Source organism: Pectinophora gossypiella, chromosome 21 (genome assembly GCF_024362695.1).
Source record: "Pectinophora gossypiella chromosome 21, ilPecGoss1.1, whole genome shotgun sequence".
Taxonomy (NCBI): Eukaryota; Metazoa; Arthropoda; class Insecta; order Lepidoptera; family Gelechiidae; genus Pectinophora; species Pectinophora gossypiella.
Window position 1 is genome coordinate 6,819,188 of NC_065424.1, and position 20,799 is coordinate 6,839,986.

At 40.3% G+C, this 20,799-nt stretch overlaps 2 protein-coding genes and 1 non-coding gene across 7 annotated transcripts in view; 2 read left to right on the top strand and 1 right to left on the bottom strand.

Annotated features, from left to right (window-relative positions):
* Nucleotides 1–1,005: 1,005 nt before the first annotated feature.
* Nucleotides 1,006–20,799, bottom strand: part of LOC126376648 (protein 4.1 homolog) — a 38,185-nt gene continuing 18,391 nt past the window's right edge. The window contains exons 1-8 of one of the 5 annotated variants that reach the window (XM_050024187.1): nucleotides 14,310–14,350; nucleotides 12,059–12,192; nucleotides 10,565–10,712; nucleotides 10,176–10,292; nucleotides 8,927–9,110; nucleotides 8,010–8,162; nucleotides 3,643–3,828; nucleotides 1,006–3,111 (exon numbers count right to left, since the gene is read on the bottom strand). In XM_050024187.1, the coding sequence (XP_049880144.1) occupies nucleotides 2,985–3,111; nucleotides 3,643–3,828; nucleotides 8,010–8,162; nucleotides 8,927–9,110; nucleotides 10,176–10,292; nucleotides 10,565–10,712; nucleotides 12,059–12,184 (1,041 nt within the window). In that variant the 5' untranslated portion in view covers nucleotides 12,185–12,192; nucleotides 14,310–14,350 and the 3' untranslated portion in view covers nucleotides 1,006–2,984. Of the gene's footprint in view, nucleotides 3,112–3,642; nucleotides 3,829–8,009; nucleotides 8,163–8,926; nucleotides 9,111–10,175; nucleotides 10,293–10,564; nucleotides 10,713–12,058; nucleotides 12,193–12,274; nucleotides 13,907–14,309; nucleotides 14,351–20,799 lie in introns of those variants that run through there. The other 4 variants (XM_050024186.1, XM_050024185.1, XM_050024184.1 and 1 more) reach the window with 4 other exon arrangements.
* Nucleotides 8,408–8,479, top strand: Trnav-uac (transfer RNA valine (anticodon UAC)). Its single transcript has one exon. It is a non-coding gene; the product is annotated as a tRNA-Val (tRNA).
* The window catches only part of LOC126376530 (nucleolar protein 9), a 36,582-nt gene continuing 30,139 nt past the window's right edge, over nucleotides 14,357–20,799 (top strand). The window contains exon 1 of the mRNA XM_050023984.1: nucleotides 14,357–14,548. The gene's annotated coding sequence lies outside the window, so the exon portion shown is untranslated. The remainder of the gene's footprint in view (nucleotides 14,549–20,799) is intronic.

Sequence of the window (20,799 nt, forward strand, 5' to 3'; positions counted from 1 at the left end):
ATCGCTCTTACAGATGAGCCATCATGTTCGACAGGACCCTGTCCCTTTGTCGCCTTTTACGACATGCACGGGAAGATAGGCAGGTGAACGTATTCTATGTATATCTAAATATATAAAAGGAGAAACTGACTGACTGACATATCAACGCACAGCTTAAACTACTAAACGTAGGCACTTGAAATTTGGAAGAGACGTAGCTTAGGTACCGTAGAGGAGCACTAAGAAAGGAATTCCCGGAATGCCCACGGGAACGGGAATTAGCGGGAAAATCCTTTTGTATGACAAATCTAAACCGCTTAAGTTAGACGCTTGAAATTTGGCATGCAATACCTTAGTTAACTTAAACCTTAGTTGCAACAGGATATTGCAAAATTCCCACGGAAACGGGAGTTAGCGGGAAAAAAGATTTGTAAGTATGAAAAAATCGAAACCGCGTAAGATAGATGTTTTTAATCTAGCATGCATGCATACCTTAGTAAATATTAAGTTTAGTTATGGCTGTATTTTGAAAAATTTAGTTAGTGAGTTAGTGGGAGAAAAATGTTGTATGAAAAAATCTTAACTGCAGAAGTTAGATGCTTGACATTTGACATGCACTCCCACACACACAAAGATCTCTCTTTTATAACACGCCACGCGGACGAAGTCGCGGGCAAAAGCTAGTATACAAAATAATAAAATAAGTTTATTTTATTACGGGGTTTTAGTAACACTATAAATCAATGGACGCGGTTGGAGGGGGAAGGAACACGCATGCGCTACATCGCCATTAAAACTAAACAATAAAAAAATATTCAATAAAATGATTTGGTTTGATATGTCTTTCGAGAAATTAGTTACTATGCGGAATTAGGAGCTAGTAAAACGTAAAGTCGAATTCAATAGTTTAGAACCTAAGCCGGAATTCAAACCTGAGGCACTAGAGTAAAAGTCATGCGTTCTCCGAACAGAGCTATCACGGATCCTTTAGCGTATTAGAAAAAATAAAAATACAAACAGTTAAAAAAAAATATATTTATTACTTACTTACTAGCTAAATGTACAGTTTAAAATACTTGTAATTAGTGATTCATTACAGTTAAGCACATAATAATGTAAGTTGAAATAATTGTGATAGAGTCGTATGCCTCGCACACACGCCATGCGCCGCATGCCACGCAATGTTCCTTTTAATCCATGGGTTAAAAAGGCCACATCAAATCAATTCATCTTACAAAGCAATATTGCTATTTGGCATTTGTTTGCATTGCGCACCTTTATAATTATGCGCAAATGTCAAATTGCAAATTGCTTTGAAGTGGCATTTTTAAATATATTTACAAGATGAATATATCTAATATGTGTATAGTTATATATAATAAACTTCCCACCGCATTTAAAAATATGACCAAAGCTGCTCTGAAAGTTAATTTGACAAAATGGTTGCTACAACATTGCTTTTATAGTATTAATGAATTTCTAGGTTATAAAAACTAAACTTTGACATTGTTAATTAGAGTTTTATTATTATTTTATTTTATGTTTGATTCTTATGTAATTGTAGATGCATGTGTAGCACAACAGCATAAAGCATGCTTACTTGTAAGCTGAAAACACGGACTACTGTATATACGTACAATAACATCTGCGAATACTGTTTTCTGGCAAATAAATTATTCTATTCTATTAATCCCCCTAGTAGGTAATGCAATCCCGATCTCGCGAGACCTCGTCTAATTTGTCGGGATCAATCCCGAAGCATAATATGACGAGATCCCATTCGAGATTGACGGGATTGGGCGAATCTCCTTAAGTTATACTCTTTCAAAAATGTTCCCGAAAATTTCGGGATCCCGCGGGATTGACATTTCCAATCCCGTAGGATCTCGAATTAGCGATCTCGAGTCGGGATTGCATTCCTAATTCCTGGCTAAGCATGTGCTATGCATGCAGAACACAAAGATGATGTGTGTAGTCGGCGGGCAAAGCATAATAATATGGCTTGTAATGTTTGTATCTGCTTTATTTATTACTATTTAGGTAAAATGACCTCGTAAAACGGGTTAACTTTAGAATGAGTTAAAATGTTTGGCGTCTAAACATACGTCATAACATACTTATGGCACTTTTGCATTAATAATTATTTCTTAATATTTTTAAATTGCGCTTCATTTGTGTCTTTGCGTTACAATATTAGAAAGATAATATTTTGCATGAAAAAATAATATTGTAGGCGTCTAAATAATGTGTCAGACAATAAATTATTCTAATAAGATATATTAGTTACGCATAACTGCTGCTAGGTGGAGCTGGGGTCTAATTAGAACGCAGTATCGAAGTTGTCTTTTTAATACTACATAATACCGCCACGTTTTTTCCAGATAAATTTCAAAGTAAGATTGTGTGTATTCAATCTACCTGGTAACTAGTGTGTATGCTTTATTGTGCATCCGGGAATTTATACAGTGAGCTTTATAAAGATCGTGATTATTTATCGAAAATACATACGTTCACAGCGTTCGCCGTGGTCGAGTAACAAACAGAGATGCCAGTTCTGTTAAATTGTATTCTAGTTTAGGAGTTTAAAAACTTAATTGTTTTTTATACATAAACATCGATTCTAAAGATATAAGCAAGTAAACCTAATTAATAATTACTCTACTGCCACGGTCTAAGATATGCCACTATCGACAGTTTAAAAAATCAGTAAGTATTAACTATAGGCTATCGACAGTACCGATACTACCAATAGCTCATTTAGATCAATACTCTTGATAGTCCTTGTAATAGTCAGAAGCAGTAATATCGATAGTACTTGCAATAGTCAGAAGCAGTAATATCGCTAGTCCTTGCAATGGTCAGTATTGTCGATAGTATTGCTCTGTAACGATAGTATTGAACTAAATGAGCTATCGATAGTATAGATGATTTCAAAGGTCAACTATCGATAGTCCGGCAACAGTACTATGTTACTCTCTAACCACCTTGAGAGTACCGAGCTGTCGTCAAGCGGTGACCTCCCGGAGAAGGGGCTCCGCCCGCAGCTGTCTCAGGGTGCGGCGGCAGGACAGTCGTCGAGACCCCAGCCGGGGGAATCCAGACACGCGCTCCACCTTCACTGGTGTTTCGCGTCTGTAACAATCGGGTTTTAGTAAGTCAGAGACAACATGAGAACCCCACATTCTGTGTCCTTTGTTGATTGAAAATTATTACCTTCTGAAGTAAGTATAAACTGGCTCTTCCAGGAGAACCAGAACAGAGACAATTACTTTACATGCAAAGACCTTACCAATGGCATACAGTGTTGGTGATCTAGGCTAGGATTTTGTATCCTCCAGATTAGGGAATGTCGGGAGTGTCAATCCTTGGATGGGTGACCATTATAGTGATTCAGAGAGCACAGAAAATCGTTCCTGGCTAGTTAATGATATGCATAGAGGCATTTGTTTGTATCATCGACGATTTACTGTATTCACACAGCTAATATATATATATATATAGCCGGTACTACTGTGAAATGCACAAAACGAACATATTATTATGAAGCCAGATGTGTCTTGGTGCGGCCGCTTCACATGCTGACGTGAGTAAACGAGCGACATGTGGAGTCGTGTAATTGAAGGCATATCTCCCTTGTTTTTATGATCTGTGGCAGAATTTCACCTGAAGAAGATGTGATGCTCGACGCTGCACTTCCACAGTTTCTTGCAAGCCCTGGTGGAGGGTAGTTTGAACCCGAGGTGAGTCTCGAACTCGTCGAACTCGCTGGCACGTAGCCGCAGCGTGTATGCGCGCTTGTTGTAGCTGATCTTCAGGATCTTAGCCCAGGGGAACCGGTTCATCAGGAGTCTGGTGAAAGACATTTTTGGATTTAATGCAAAATTCATTTAAAAAATGAGTTATTTAATTTAGAGTTATTAATTTATTTTAAGTGCAGTTATAATTATAGTTGGCCGACACCATTCCTCAGTTCAAATTCAAAAATATCTTTATTCAGTAGGCAACATACACTTTGAATCGTCAATTTTTATATACACTATCTCACAACATGTATAGCCGGTATTACTGCCCTAAATCTATTCAAAGGTAAATTCTTAATGTCCACGAGAATCTTAAAAATGGCGATGCGGCTCACTAAAATAAAAATGATTATGATTATACGATCACCACATATCACGTTGGTGTAATAGAAAGCTCGGTGAGGTGTGGGTATTTAGTTTTTATTGCGACGTTATTTTCTACTACTACATAAGATCTAGTCATCACAGTCTTGTGATGACTAGAGCGTAAGATGCTGATGATGTTGATAACACCGATGATGTTGATAACACCAGAAAGGCTCAGCGAGAGGTCAACGCCCATACGAATTGGTGCAGGAGCTGGGGGCGAGAAATGAAAAGAAAGGGAAGACCTCAGGAGAAAGAAGTGTCAGCCGGAGACAGTAGACTGCAGCTCTAAACACCACGCTATTTAGAGCTGCAGTCTTTAAAATCAGAATAGCCCTGTTGCTGTCCAGAGGGAGGTGAGAGGAACAGGAAGAAGAAAAGGTAGCTGCAGGTGTAGACGTAAGTAGTATTATTCTTTATTCTATGATCTAGTGGTAGTATAATCACAAGGAATAATAATAGGTACAGAACGGCAACTCTCCGCTCCCCACCAGTGGCTGAGCTAGGTTTACCTCACCCCCTCGGTCTTACTTTATTAGTCTTCAACCGTATTGGCGTCGATTTCACACACACAGAAGCGCGAGAATTTCTGTGTTAAATGAGGTGTTTTGTATGAAGTGTTCGGGGTGTGGTATACTTAATAAAAAAAACGATACTATAATATTGAGTAAAATTACCTTTATTTAGACGGCAAGATAGTTACATGTTAAATTAATCTTTCTATACTTATTTCATATTTTTTTAATATACTGTTTAATGTTTATAACACACATAATAAGTACTTATATGAATTGATTTGAATTCTGTAGACTATTGTATCTTATCATACACATTTAGATGTTGTTTAGATACATTAAGTATGGTAAAAGTATATTTGAGACAATGAGGGCACGGTTACAACACATAGATTATAACATTGTTTTTATCTTAAAATCCAGTATAGACACAAACATATTTTTATAGTTACTTAAGTTATACAATGCTCTTTGGCAAATGACACCCGTATCATATTTAGTTTTATATTTAGGCTATTTTTGTCTTAAGTTTAAAAATAAAAAGCTCTCTTTGAGAACTGATGAGTTATGTTTTTTCTTGTATTCTTTACTCAAAGTCACGGCGAAAGTTTGCCTGGTTCTCTCGGAAATATTTGGCGAAATTCATCAAATTTTCATATTCTGGGTCGTCTGGTTCGTCGGAACACAAGAGTTCCAAGATCTTATGGTCGCTGTTATAATCGTCTTCTGCCAACATCCGTATTTTGACACCTCCGCTATTAAAGATGATGGCAGGCTTTAAATGCCTTTGTAACTCTGAGTCATTATTGACTCTTTCTTCCTCGTTTGACTGTGCATTATTGTTATTCAGGTATTCATCCTTGTTTGACTCTGCCTCGTTGGTATTCGCCTTTTCATCTTTCTTTGGCTCTGTTTCCTTGGTATTTATCTTTTCATCTTTCTCTGACTCTGTTTCTTTGGCATTTTCCTTTTCATCCTTCTCTGACTCTGTTTCTTTGGTATTTTCCTTTTCATCTTTCTTTGACTCTGTTTCATCGCAATTCACTTGCGATTGTTTGTTGTACTCTGGTACTGAATCAAAGCGGCTCTGTATTTCTTTAATATAAAGCTTCATCATTTCATTCTGTGCCATCTGCTCTGCTTTGAGCGCTGAGATCTCGTCAGTAGCTTTCTTGAGTTCTTTCTTTAGTTTCTCAACTTTGAATAGCTTCTGTTCGGCTGCAGTGATCGTAGCAATTTTTTCCTTATAAGATTCTTGCTCAGCTACTGAAGCTTTTTTGAAACTGTTGACTTCCTGCTGAAGAGTTTTCATGTCAGCCACGAGATTTGGGGAGCCAATAAGTTGATGTTTCAGATGGCGTATCTCATGCAATACGACTTCAAATATTCCAGGGTCAGCGTATTCTTGTATGTCAGACAGGTCGGTCTTGATGATGCTGACTTGCGAAACGAGTTTTGGGAGCGCTGAGAGTTGTTTCTTCATTTGTCGTATTTCTTTCAATACAAGTTCGAGTGTAGGAGGAGCTTCATCGGTGATGGCATCATTGGGGTTGATGACTTCAGTAGGAGGCTTGACAGTGACTTCAGCAGGAATGTTGAAGACGTTTGGGGCTCCGTGGTGGTGTGTATGGGGGGCGGGGGAGCAGCAGGGTTTGGTGTTGGCTCGGCAGTCCTGGCAGGTCCGGAACTGGACGTAAGGCTGCTCGATACTGAACTCCCAGAAGCGTAATGCGCAGAAGAACTTATAATCCATATTGCACTTGGTGCACCTTCCATTGACGAACGTATGCCTGCACGGCTGCCGACGACACTCGTACATGGCTGGTCAGTGACGGATGACAAAGGAAATTGATAATGATTGACTGGAGAAACTTGGTCAACGTTATATACGTGTTGTCAGATGCGATGCGCTAGGAAACCTAGTAAGCCTAGGCAATGTGGCCACTTCTGGTTTTCATTTTACCCAGATTAAAAAATAAAGGTAATATAAAATTGTCAGGCCCTGTGCCGAGGTTTTTCTTGCAGCTTCTTTTCCCCGGCTATACAAGTTGTGAGAACTGAGAAGCTGCAGTAGTTTTAAGCGGATGAGACGTTCGTTATATAAGAAATGAAATGATTCAAAGTGCAACCATGTTTCCTACTGAATAAAGAAATTTTTCAATTTGAATTTGAATAGGCAGTTATATATTTACGTATATTAATTTATTGCAAAGTCACATGTGTGACACGGTAGTAGGTAGATGTGACGCCGTGCAAACATAAGAGGTTACCTACTTAAAGTGGAAGTTATGATCATAATATGGAGGTTTACACCTCCAAAAAAAAGTAGCTGCAGTACTTTTATCGTGAAGCTAACAACACATACCATAACAAATACTTTATTGCACAAACAGGAAAATTCAAAATACAAAACAAAAAAAAATAGAATGAGTACAATAGGCGACCTTATTGCCTTATTGTAAGTAGCAATCTCTACTATGATGTTCTTCTATGTTGTGTGTTTTCTGTTATGTTCGTAATTAAACTATTTTTACCCCGAAATAGGGTAAAATTCCCAAAGCTAGGCACACAGAGTTCAAATGAATTCACGCATGCGCAAACACCTGTCTCACCCCTCATAAAACATGTTTTTGAAAGTGAACTTTATCGCTATCTGGTTTTGATTGAGATACTATTAATGATGGTTGGATGCTGCGATGCATCCAGGCGGCGATCTCCTGGGTATTGATTTGCATATGTAGATGCAACTAGTTATAGTAGGTGTTGTTTTCCTAGAATTTCAACGAGCAAAGGTCATCCGGGCGATACAAAGAACAACATGGACCTCCGTGTTATTCTATGCGCGCTCTCGAATAACAGTTTCCAAGCTACTTTTTTAGGGAAAATAGGTTAGTGGTTTCCTTCTTGCTTTCCGTTATAACTAAATAAATTAGCCTAGGTACGCGGAGGTCCGTGATGCTCTATGGGCGATATAACATAACATAAATAGCCTAGGTCCGGCTTATAAGGCCTAGGTCCGGCTCAATAGTAACCCTGACACCGGGTGTTGGGGATCGACGCCTTTTCATATTTATTAATCCCGACAGGAAGAATACGGATTGCTATTTTTATTTAGTAGGCGCTAAGTTGACCTCCCCCGCAACCCCTTTCAACTTGTACTTTCACATTTCACTGAATTAGACGTTGATTTTATACTCCGATTTTACATTTTATTTCCAATACTACCTGAAGTCGTAATTCCTCAAGAACACCGGGGTTGATGAGGTTGGTACTTCACCTCATAACCCAGACGATAGAAGAAGATCAGCATCATTTATTCAACATAATTATCATGGATAAAACAACTCACCCGTCCCTGTAGATAGAGATGCCGTGCGCGCACACAGCCAACACTATGTCTATGTCGTCGGAGTCGCAGGCGCAGTGCAGCTCGGCGCCGTACAGGGCCAGTTTCTTGGCATTCTCCAGGTAGTTCAGCTCTGCTTCCGCTGGTGTCTGCCCTCTGGAGGTTGGGAGGTTTATGTAAAATAGTTCTCTACTAGTTCTGCGCTACTGCTAGTCTTACCGAGTAGTCTTACCAGTTGAACAACTGGGACTTTTCTTCCCAATAGACTTACTGGTAATTTTGTACCCAGTAGACTTCCCAGTAAAACACAATTCTCAATAGTCCTACTCGACTTTTTCATTTGTTCAGTGTGGTGTTACATAGACATAGGATCTAAAACATGGACCCTGGTGGGCACAACGGCCTCTGTGGTGCAGTGGTTGAGCGTTGGACTTACGATCCGGAGGCCCCGGGTTCGAATCCCGGTGGGGACATATCACAAAAATCACTTTGTGATCCCTAGTTTGTTTAGGACATTACCTGATTGTTCGAAAGTAAGATGATCCGTGCTTCGGAAGCGTTAAGCCGGTGGTTCCGGTTACACTTACTGATATAAGTAAGTAGTCGTTACATGAGCCTTGTCAGGGGCCTTTGACGGTTCAATCATAACCCTGACACCAGGTTTGTTGAGGCTAGTATTCCACCTCACAACCCACACGATAAGAAGAAGGTGGGCAGAGCAACGTTGGAGTGAAGAGAAGTGTGTAAAAACTTATCAGGGTTGATTGATTCTTTCAAATACAAAATCCTCTCAGACGGCGCCCTAACCTGAGAATCCCAAATGGGCACTCTAAGGCCTGGTGTCTTAAATGTACCAGGTAGGAGCCGTCAGCGGTCACCATTTGTCCGGCCAAGTAGTATGATATGAAGCACCAGCTCACTTGTGTTTCCTATAAAGCTCCCGTATCTTCTCCTCCAGCTCATCATCCAGCACGTTGATAGGGGCCACCCGGTGCTCGGTGAGCACAGCGGGCCGCATGTGGCCCTCCTCATAGTCTCCCAGCTCAGCCTGCAGGATATACGAGGCGAGGAGCGCGTACGTTATTGTTGAGCACGATAGGCGGCCTGGAAATAAGTATTAAACATAACATAACTCAAGCTCATGACTCCCAATGTGGTGAACAGTATACAGTGAACAGTATACAGTGAACTATACAGTGAACTATACAGTGAACTATACAGTGAACTATACAGTGAACTATACAGTGAACTATACAGTGAACTATACAGTGAACTATACAGTGAACTATACAGTGAACTATACAGTGAACTATACAGTGAACTATACAGTGAACTAAATACCTACACCTCACCATAACATAATTAGAGTATGCTTAATACGCCCCACTGCTGGGCACAAGCGTCCCTCAGAATCAACTGGGGGAGCAAACTCCACCACGCTGCTCCACTGCGGGTTGGTGACGGTGATTTTTTACAGCTAATAGCCAGGACCAACGTGTTAATTTGCCTTCCGAGGCTCACAATTAACGTACTTTTTCGGGCAATCAGATGATTGAAGCCTGCAATGCCCTTACCAAACAAAAGTCTCGCAAAGTGGTTTCGAAAACATCCCCATCGGGCATCGAACCCGGACCTCCAGACCGTGACCGGAATGATCAGTTCTAACCACTAAACCAAGGAGGTTGTGATAATAATTCTAATAATAATTCCACATACCTAAACCTGAAAATTTTGACAACTCTTACGATGTGGAAGAATTTTGATTTGCATCTTTAGAAGGATACTCTCGAACCCTGTCGCATTAAAATATGTAACTATTTGACATTTAATAACTGCTTGCGAGGTCACAGGTTCGAATCCCAGAACGGGCTTAAACCAAATGTTTTTCGAATTCATGTTTGGATCATAAAAATGATTATCACGTGCTCCGCGGCGAAGGAAAACATCGTGTGGAAACTCACATTCCCGGGAAATACGTTTTGGAGGTATATGTCCTAACCTGTATTGGGCTGGTTTTCCCTTCGCGGGTTGGAAGGTTAGACAAGTAGTCAGATTAGGTAAGCGGACTCCGTGAAAAACGGGATAACGCTAGGGAGATAACAGACAGCACAAGACAAGACAGCTTAATTTTGTCAAATAAGCGACATGGTTTGGATGAATAATACTAACTCTCCATCAGATCGCGCCTGACTGCAAGCCCGAGCTGGTACCTTGTGACGTCATCACGCAGCTCTGATGGCTCGGGCGGGTAGAACTTGACTGCCAGGCGCACGTCCCAGGGTTCATCTGGAACAGCATACCCACAACATAAGTATTACTTTGAGGTGTCATCCTTGTCAACCACGGTTGTCAACCATTGGATTCAAATAACATACACATCACAGGACCACGGAATTCCACTTACTGCGATCCTGATAATCACTTTCTCTTCTTGAACTCTCATCAAAGACATCATGCATACTCACTGGTTTAGAGTACTCTTGACCTGACCCTACTTTAGAACATCCTGGCCTTCCTCTTCCAACTCGCGCTATCACAAGAAGTACCAGTGAACTTACTCCTGAAAGTTTTGGACAGCCTCCGACCCAGGTCGACCCACACGCGTGGATCCCCTCGCTGTGCGTGCAGTAGCCCGAAGTAGTCCGTCTCCACCAGGTCTAAGGACTCGCATACTTTGTCCACCAGGTCAGCTCCTCGGGCTTTACGCTGGAAGAGTTGAGTTTGATTAAATACAGGGTGTTAAACTTTGAGGGATGATTGAGCCCATGATTCTGAGTTGATATCAAGTGGAATTATCCACTGCAAAAGTAAAGAATGGGTGGTCTGAATCATCCTCCTCAGTATTCGTTACGATTTCACTAATACCCTGTAAGTAAGTATATTAAAAAGGTTTTTTTGACGTGGCTTATTGTAGATTATATTTGCCACATATGATAACTACTTGGCCACACATATGGGGAGCTCTGAGGGCTCTCACATCACTTCACTAATTTAAGAGTCACGTTCTTGTCGGTGTAGCATTCTCCAATTCTCCATGTGCATGGAGAAAAAGTAGTTTTTAGGGAAAAATAGGGCAGTGGTTTCCCTCTTGCCTTCCGCACCGCAGTACTCTGTCTGACGTGAGTGGTATGGCTCTCACCCAGTACAAAATTTATGAACACAGGCCTGAGGGTGCCCAGGTGGGCTAGTAGGAGAATCGCCAAGAGTTACTGCAAATCGTCCATTTTTTCTGTTAAACTCAAAACCCAGAACTGCCATTTTTTCTTAACACCTCTCATTCGTTCCTTCTCCAGATACAAGCATGATTACCAAAGGGCTTAAGTGCCTCAGTGTTCTAGTGGTAAATAGCTTTAGTCTCTCAACCTAGTGGTCCCAGATTCGATTCCTGGTGGGGTCATATTACAAAAATCACTTTGCGATCCCTAATTTGGTTAAGACATTGATTCGTTCGAAAGTACTTAAGATGATGGGTGCTTCGGAGGGCATGTTAAGCGGTACCGGTGAAGTATACACACATTACAAAACGACGTTAGACGTTGCATTTTTACGTTGCAACATCGTGTGGGCTCACTTTTATAGTTGAAATATATTGTACATAAAGTGAACAATGTAAACAATCTGTCGTGCGTAAGCGCATAAGTGTATCGTTATAGTAGATAGTGGGAGGACGTTCGTAAATCGGCTCTCGCTGTAAATCTCTTTGATTTATATTCGAAGTTCTGTTTATCGAAATAACAGTTCAGTTACAATCTTGGCTTTATATAAGTAAAAGCTCACGACTATATCCCAATAGGAGTAGTCAGAGGTTCATCCATCGCAAGATGAACTAAAATCTTAAGTCTAGTTTTCACTGACACAGTTGTCTCGACCATTATAGACGGCGATACCGCTTACCACCTGTCACGTTGGTCTAATAGAAACTTCGATGAGGTGTACCCACACCTCACTTGGTTCATCTACTACACGAATTGGGATATAGTCTTGAGCAAGCGTATCCACCATCATGTGATAGGTGACCAAAACACCGGTCTAAACGAACTTCATAAACTCACGTCGATGTCAATATTGATGTGCTCCCCGTCCAGAAGCTCGATGCGCACGCGCCGCGTCCCCGCCACGCGGGACGTCCGCGCAGACATGCCGTCGTCCGACGCCAGCCGACGCAAGCTCTCGCGCATTATACCACCTGCAAAAAAAAAAACAAAAATTAAAGTCGTAACCACCACAGAGTTCTGATTATAGAGTAGATTTACTACTACACAGCTAACATCAGCGCTCAAAAAGTGGGACGCAAAGTTACTGTTAATGTAGCGACGTTGACAGTACTTTACCTCAGTGCGCGATTAGGCTCCGAACTGGCAACACGGGGAAGTGCGTGGTAAAAACTTGCAAAAATAGAAGCTCAAAGCGAAAAAAGAAAGATGGATCATCGTAATTAAGTATTTCTAATAAGTAATGACATTGTGCATGTTATCATAGTATAAACATTTTAATTTTCGCAGTAAAACCCACCAAAATTATTATTTTAGTTTAAAATACACTAAAACAAGTTCTCCCGGTCAATCCGAATCACAGTATAACCCGACCGTGTTACGAAGCATCACGCGCTCTAATATACATAATATTATTACGTAATATACATAAATTTATTTTCCGTTCTATACTTTTGCGACGGAAAATTCCACTTGATATCAACTCAGATCTTGGTCTGAATCATCCCCCTCAGCATTCGTTACGATGTCACTAACACCTTGTACGTATACTATACACACATGCACCCACTCCTAGCCAGCCAGCCAGTCCCATGTAGGTAATAGGGGAGACCGTATTGGCTTTAGTCGGGCTCAAATCCTGGAAACCACATTCTCTAGGATCGAAACATGAATTCAAACTTTTTAAAGTCCAATTCAGAGGTTTAGAGCTCACTACAATAAGACGTAAGTTATGCCTTCTCCGAACTCGGCTAACATATTGAATCTGTAAAGCTTTCTTAATGTTCTCGCCATCTTGAAATCGGTTGAAAGCAATCAAATTCTCCGGAAACCTGTTAACTCGCGCCCTTTAGCAAGAGAAGTGAAAGTTGAGTTATCCTCATTGCATTGTGCATGCAACTTAGGCGGTTATCACACGACGCGGTCGCGGCTGCGGTCGGCGGCGAAGCGGTCAGCGGCGAAGCGGTCGGCGGCGAAGCGGTCGGCGGCGAAGCGGTCGGCGGCAAAGTGATTGGCAAGGTAGTGTTGACTTGTGTTCAAGTATCAGTCATTCCTGCTTCGTACCCCTTCCTGTCAACCGGCGATGGCTCTCTTTCATTCAATGAACGCGCTCAATCAAATTTCGGAATCAGTCATTCCGTGTGCTTCAACAACTGTGCGTGAGAGTGCTGGCAAGGGAATGAAAGCGTGACTCGAGATGGAAAATTCGAGATCCCGCGGGATTGGAAATATGAATCCCGCGAGATCCCGAAATTTTTGGGATCTCGTCTAGTTCATAAAAAATGTAAAGTAAGGATGGCTGAAAACGATGAAAACTGCTTGTTTGTGATAGTGAGGTTTATTAAAACAAAATATTTTTTATAGAAAACAAAATTCTTTATTCTTCAATATTACTAACTATTAAATATAAAGTTTTCTTTGGAAATCAACCTGACCAATCCAAAAAGGCCGCGTCGTGTGATAACCGCCTTACTGCCGGTATAATATTGCATTCGGTTGCATTTTGCCTACTGATTACATTACGTGATTCGTTCAAATGAAATGCTGAACTATTTTAGATTTGATAACAAATGATTGACGTGATTTGATATCACATGGATTCCAAGATTTGTGGCAAAGAGTGGTGTAGTGTATTCGCCTCAACATAATAGCCCCGATTCTTGCAGACGCCTCTTAATAAAATTCTCGTTGAAAAGGGACGGATGATTTACAGCTCTTAATTTTAGGTAGAATGAGTAATATCACGTTGGTATGCAAACCGTTTAACGCGTGTTAACGCAAAGCCATTGCAAAGTTTTTATATGGTTGTTTAGATTTGTGCTTAAAATTGACGGTCATAAGATTACCCGTCCCTTTCCTTTTTGGCGTATAAGAAAATGACAGATATGACAAAATAAAATTACATGGTGTTTACAGGAATTAGCACCAATTTAAACTTAATTTAAATATCGGCTCGCTGCCACACACTAGGTACGTCGTCACTCCACCCCCGGGAGCACTTTTTTTAGTGTATTTTAAACTAAAATTTTAGTGGGTTTTATTGCGAAAATTAAAATGTATATAATATGATAACAATGCACAATGTCATAACTTATTAGAAATAATGATGTTCCATCCTTCTTTTTTCGCTTTGAGTTTTTACCACGCACTTCCCCGTGTTGCCAGTTCGGCGCCTAATCGCGCACTGAGGTAAAGTACTGTCAACGTCGCTATATTAACAGTAACTTTGCGTCCCACTTTTTGAGCGCTGATGTTCAATCTACGGTAGTAGTAAATCTATGGCTTTATGTTAGTAAGTAATATAGATACAACAAGGAAACAATCAACAAAGTAAGTAAGCAATCTGTTTGATACCGGCCATAATATGTTTAGTACAGGCTATTGGAAGCGATTCAAACGAACTCATCAGAACCAAACAGTTCACTAAAATAGCTGCGTTAAGATGTACGGTGCGTCTACACGATGCAAGTAACTGGAGCAAGTTACTTGCATGTATATTAAATTGAACAGAATTGGCCCTGATTCGAGTACACTTTACAAGTTTAATTTTATTTCAAGATATACCTGTCGTTTTCATATCTGGCGAAAAAGCAAGGAACTGGTGATGTACAGATGTTAATTTTAAAATCGCGCTAGTATGAGACCCGTCTGACGTTTGATGTACAATTGTCCGAGTGATTTTTATTCTGCCTCACATTGACGTGCGATACATTAATTTTATGCCAGTCAATTACCCGTTCATCCATTTCGGCAGGTAAGAAAGTGACAGCTATAACTGAAAATAAAATTATATGGTGTGTCGTTCTCTCGAAGGACGTAATATACGATCCTGACGACCCGATTACTCTAGCCATAGAGGCAGCCAATCAGCTCGGGACACCAAACGATTCGACGATTTCCCTCAATCAGCGCCTATCGCTACCGACCCACGAGGGTCGATTAATTCTTCCAAATATTTTTTCTCTCAGACGACGCCCTGAGCCGAGGTTCGCGCCCAACTGGGCACCCTCAGGCCTGTTGTCTTAAACTTTGTACCGGGTGAGAGCCTTCAACACTCCCCATTTGTCCGGCCAAGTAGTTAATGCCATCTGCGGCAAATCTACAATAAGTCACGTCAAATTAAAAAAAGGTAGCGTTCTCTCTCTCTCTCTCTCCTTGGCATTTATTATTCCCATCTGATGGTGGGGTCTGCCTTCTTCGTACTTCTCTTCCACTTCGCTCTATCAGACGTGTCGTTCTCGGAGACATTGCACATGCACAGATCCTTTTAGACCACATCTGCCCATCTTGTTTTTGATCGTCCTCTTGGTCTAAACCCTGGTACATTTATATTGGCTGTAACAATACCCACATAATCTGCAGGTCTTCTTTACATTGTTTTAAGTTTACGCGGTTATTATCATAATTAAAACACATAATAACGGGTTCTTACCGCGTTTAAAATAGGGATATGAGACTCCCGATATTTCGATACTGTTGCAAGTGCCATGATCACGGGATGACTGATGAGATTGGAGTGGAGTAGGTAGATGCATATTAATTTAAAAAATAGAAAAAAGTAAAAATAAAAAAAATTGGATGTACCTACTCCACTCCAATCTCATCTGTCATCCCGTGATCATGGCACTTGCAACAGTATCGAAATATCGGGAGTCTCATATCCCTATTTTAAACGCGGTAAGAACCCGTTATTATGCTATGTGTTTTAATTAGGTTTTCTTTACGTTACGGTATTAAAATAATAAAGTTAAGTGTGAATATGAAAAAAAAAAACACAAATATTTCACTTTACAAAGTAAATTCTAAGTTTAGGGTTGATGACTCCTTTTAAGCATAAAAGCCTGTGTTAGGAGCCAACGCTCTTCCGTAGTAAACAAGTGAATATTTGTAAGATTAGGGTAAGAGTGAATAATTAAAAAAAATATATATATATAAGAAAAAATAAAGAAATATGCCACTTGACTATGTCACTTTTTTTTCTAACAGTATGCTATCTAAAGAGAAAACAGAATATATCTTGTACATAATCTGTTTTCCACCTGCGATAGCTTTCAGAAGTAGTTTCTGTTTGAAAGGCAAATGTAAACAGTGAACAGTAGGCCATCAACAGCGATCGTGAGAATTACTGATAGCGTGACTGCAAGCTCGTGAGAATGTGCGCTAAAGTTAAGCAGTATTCGAAGCGGCCTCTCTTAGGATGGGTGACCGATTAATCTTCTATCGTGTGGTTGTGACAATTACCAACCTCATCAACCCCGGTGTCAGGGTTACTATCGAGCCGCCAAAGGCCCCTGACATGACTCATGTAACGACTACGCACTTACATCAGTAAGTAGTTACCGGGACCAACGGCTTAACGTGCCTCCCGAAGCACGGATCGTCTTACTTTCGGACAATCAGGTGATCAGCCTGTAATGTCCTAACCAAACTAGGGATCACAAAGAGATTTTTGTGATGTGTCCCCACCGGGATTCAAACCCAGGACCTCCGGATCGTGAGCACAACGCTCAACCACTAGACCACAGAGGCCGTTGAAGCCGGAGACCGGTTAATGTAACACATACACAGACAGGGTGTTAGTGACTTTGAGGGATGATTGACACCATGATTCTGATTAAGGGATGATTGACACCATGATTCTGATTAAGGGATGATTGACACCATGATTCTGATTAAGGGATGATTGACACCATGATTCTGATTAAGGGATGATTGACACCATGATTCTGATTAAGGGATGATTGACACCATGACTCTGAATCATCCCCTGACTGTTACGATGTCATTAACACCCCAAAATAGTCCCATTGCTGGGCACAGGCCTCCCCTCAATCAACCGGAAGGTGAAATGGAGCATAATGGAGTTTGAGCTAGTGACTGCCTCATTTAATTCGAATATCGATTTGCTGAACTGCTTCCTTATTTTATTTAAATATCGATTTGATCGACTGATCACAGAGAAAGCGTAATCTTATATTCCTGGCGAAGCGTGACCGAGGAAAGACCGTTGGGAACCAGTGGAGGGTGACGACACCGGAACGAAGGTATTATAATCACTGACTATTTTGTAGTCGCGAATATCATCTTTTGTTAGTTGTTCGAATATAAAAGGACACCGTATCTCTTTGTGATCCCTAGTTTGGTTAAGACATTACAGGCTGATCACCTGATTGTCCGAAAGTAAGATGATCCGTGCTTCGGAAGGCACGTTAAGCCGTTGGTCCCGGTTACTACTTACTGATGTCAATATGTAGTAGGTACATGAGTCATATCAGGGGAATTGGTGGTTCAATAATAACCCTGACACTAGGGTTGATGGGGTTGGTAATCCACCTCACAACCCACACGATAGAATAAGATGGCAGAACGGACAGAGCTTACTACTACAAGCAAGGAGACTCCGTGCTTGTATTGTGAAAAAACTACACTTAAAACATTTTTTTTATTATTTAACAAATAATTGCTCTACTTAACAAATCCCGGGAATTACGGAACCGGGATTTCACAAGACTATTCCCTATTTCGCGCCAAAATGTTGTAATTAATGACTTGTAAAATAATATTTTTCATAGGTACTTACACATCTTCAAAATAAGGTAATCCCGGTATTTCATTGATAATTAATACGTATAATTATAAACCACAGAATAAGTATTTAAGTTTGGATGCTACCACGATAAATGCACGACTGAAAAAGTATAGCTATCCAAGTGTATAATAACCTACCTACTTAATTTGTTAAAAAAAAAATCTTAAGAAAACAACTTCATTTTCAGACCAACACAAAAGCATGTTAATATTAGCTAATGATTTCGTTAACTGCAGCTAACTATTGTACTAAATGTGTAAGTAAATCGTTATGTATTGTTTCAGTTTACATTTGCATGGAAATCATCGCGAAACGGCCTCTGTGGTCCAGTGGTTGAGCGTTAGTCTCGCGATCCGGAGGCCCCGGGTTCGAATCCCGGTGGGGACATACCACAAAAGTAACTTTGTAATCCCTAGTTTGGTTAGGACATTACAGGCTGATCACCTGATTGTCCGAAAGTGAGATGATCTGCTTCAGAAGGCACGTTAAGCCGTTGGTGCCGGTCACTACTTACTGATGTACTTAAGTATGTAGTCGTTACATGAACCATGTTAGGGGCCTTTGGCGGCTCAATAATAACCTTGACACCAGGGTTGATGGGGCTGGTAATCCACCTCATATCCCACACGATAAGAGGAAGAAGAGATCGCGAAATCATTCCTTGTTGGTTTTCAAGGTCTAATAACTTTCCTGCTGGACTGAAAAAAAAATACTACGCTTTCAGGTGCTTTAACAATAAGGACAGTAGAGAGTGCAATTAGGGATCACAAAGTGATTTTTGAGATATGTCCAAACCGGGAATCGAACCTGGGAACCTCCAGATCGTGAGCACAACGCTCAACCACTGGACCACGGAGGCTGTAATGTAATACCAATGGAGACTAGTTTGTCAGTGTTTTAAATTAGCAGTGAAAAAATATCGTGATAAGTACTAATTCTTTTAAGTACTTATACGAAATTAGTTTTGGTTAAAGATAGGCTATCTACCCGGTATTTATGAAAAATTACTCGGTTTATCCGGTTAATTACCCAGTTCGATTAAAAAGTTAGTCTTAACAGACTAGATGTTGTTTTTTATGACGAATGTTGTGTTCACTTGTAATTGGCTTACACATTAGTACTGTTTTAATTTGTTTAAATATGGTTTAACTAAATGTTCCCTAATCTCCCTATCCATCCATAGGGAAGGCCCGTGCCCCAGCAGTGGGGACGTTAATGGGCTGATGATGATGATGATGAACTAAATGTTTTAAAGTGCATAGCTGTAAGTGAGTGAATATCAAAATGTCAAGTTTGGTGGCGAACTATAATATTATTTTTTCGTGAAAAATTGGAACCCAGGATCCTTTTGGATCCTTTTTCATATCGGAACCCAATTTTTCACGAAAAAATAATATGAAAGTTCGCCACCGAACTCGGCACATCCACTAAGTAAATAAATTAAATAAAAAAAGGTTTTTTTTTTCAATTGGGATGATTTTCAAAATACCTACTGGCTATACTGGGGTTGTCCATTTATGGCCTAGAGTCTTTTTAAATAATAGTATCTATTAACACGAAGGTCCCGCCACACTGACAGGCGCGTGCGGTCGGTCAATCAACCCAGCTCAATTGTCAAGGCTACCCCACACCGGTTTCTCAGCAAAATACCACTTTTTACTTTACTTCTCCTGCTGGTCACTAAATAGTCATAATAAGAAAAAGTTCTAACCGAAGCTTGTTCCACGTAGAAATGGACACTAAACCCGATCGAGAACGATTTTTACGTTTTAAGTCATCATCTCCCTAGATTATTCCGTTTTTCACAGGGTCCGCTTACCTAACCTGAAGATTTGACAAGTCCGGTTTTTTACAGAAGCGACTGCGGCTGGATTTTTACGTATTAAGTATTTTACTTATTTTCATTCCACGGCATCACAGTGGAAAAAGCACCGTGAAACTTTCATATCAAACATACATAAACTCACGCCTATTTCCCACCGGGGTAAGCAGAGACTATGGAATTCCATTTGCGTCGATCCTGACACACTTTTCTTGCTTCCTCCACATTCATATCAATCGTTTCAAACACGCACGCCGGTTCAGAGTAGATCGTATTAAACCTTTTCTAAGGACATCTCCAATTTGGTCAATGTAAGACCTTCTCGGTCTTCCTCCGCCAGACCTACCATCAACTTTCGCTTTATATACCGCTTTTGCAATTCTATTATCCTTCATCCGCTCTACGTGTCCAAACCGACCTAACATTCCCTTCTCAATCTTAGTCACTATATCGTCTTTTACACCACATCCTTATAACACTGTTTCTCACTCTGTCACTCAACTAATAGATTTGTAAATCTTGGTAAACCATACGACTAAAGAAATTAAAGCCTTGTCCCCAAGACTACTTCTCTCTCCGATTAGATGTCTTGTCGCCTAGTGGGGACGAAGCTTAAAGCCGGCTGTCTCACAATTAAGCCAACGCTCGGTAAAGTATAATGGCGGTGTAACCCTAATTAGTTAATTATCTCAATGAATCCCTATCTCGAGTTAACCCCGGTCTAAGATATGATACGCGACGCCTGCGGTCAATTTCGTAACTGTCCCCGTTTGGTTTAGCTTAGTGTGATGTTACTATCAGGCTCTATACATAGGTAGGTAGTTTATTTTTTCTTCAGAAATCAGAATCATTTATTCACCGTAATTATCATGGATAAAATTGTTGAAGGTCAATGTAATATTTTTGAATTTACGTCATTTCGCATAGTGTTATGGCTGAAGAGAAGAAATGACAAGAAACTGCAACAGCAACATATCTTTTAAAGCAATAAGGCACATTACACATTACAGTTATTTAATAACTAGAGGAACATATTTAATAACAGACATTTTTATCATTTATGTAATCATTAATCATAATAATAAGCTTTTTACATAAAGTAAGCTTCACATGAGCTTTAAATTTATTTTCTGACAAATTCAAAATATTATCTGGTATTTTATTCAAAAC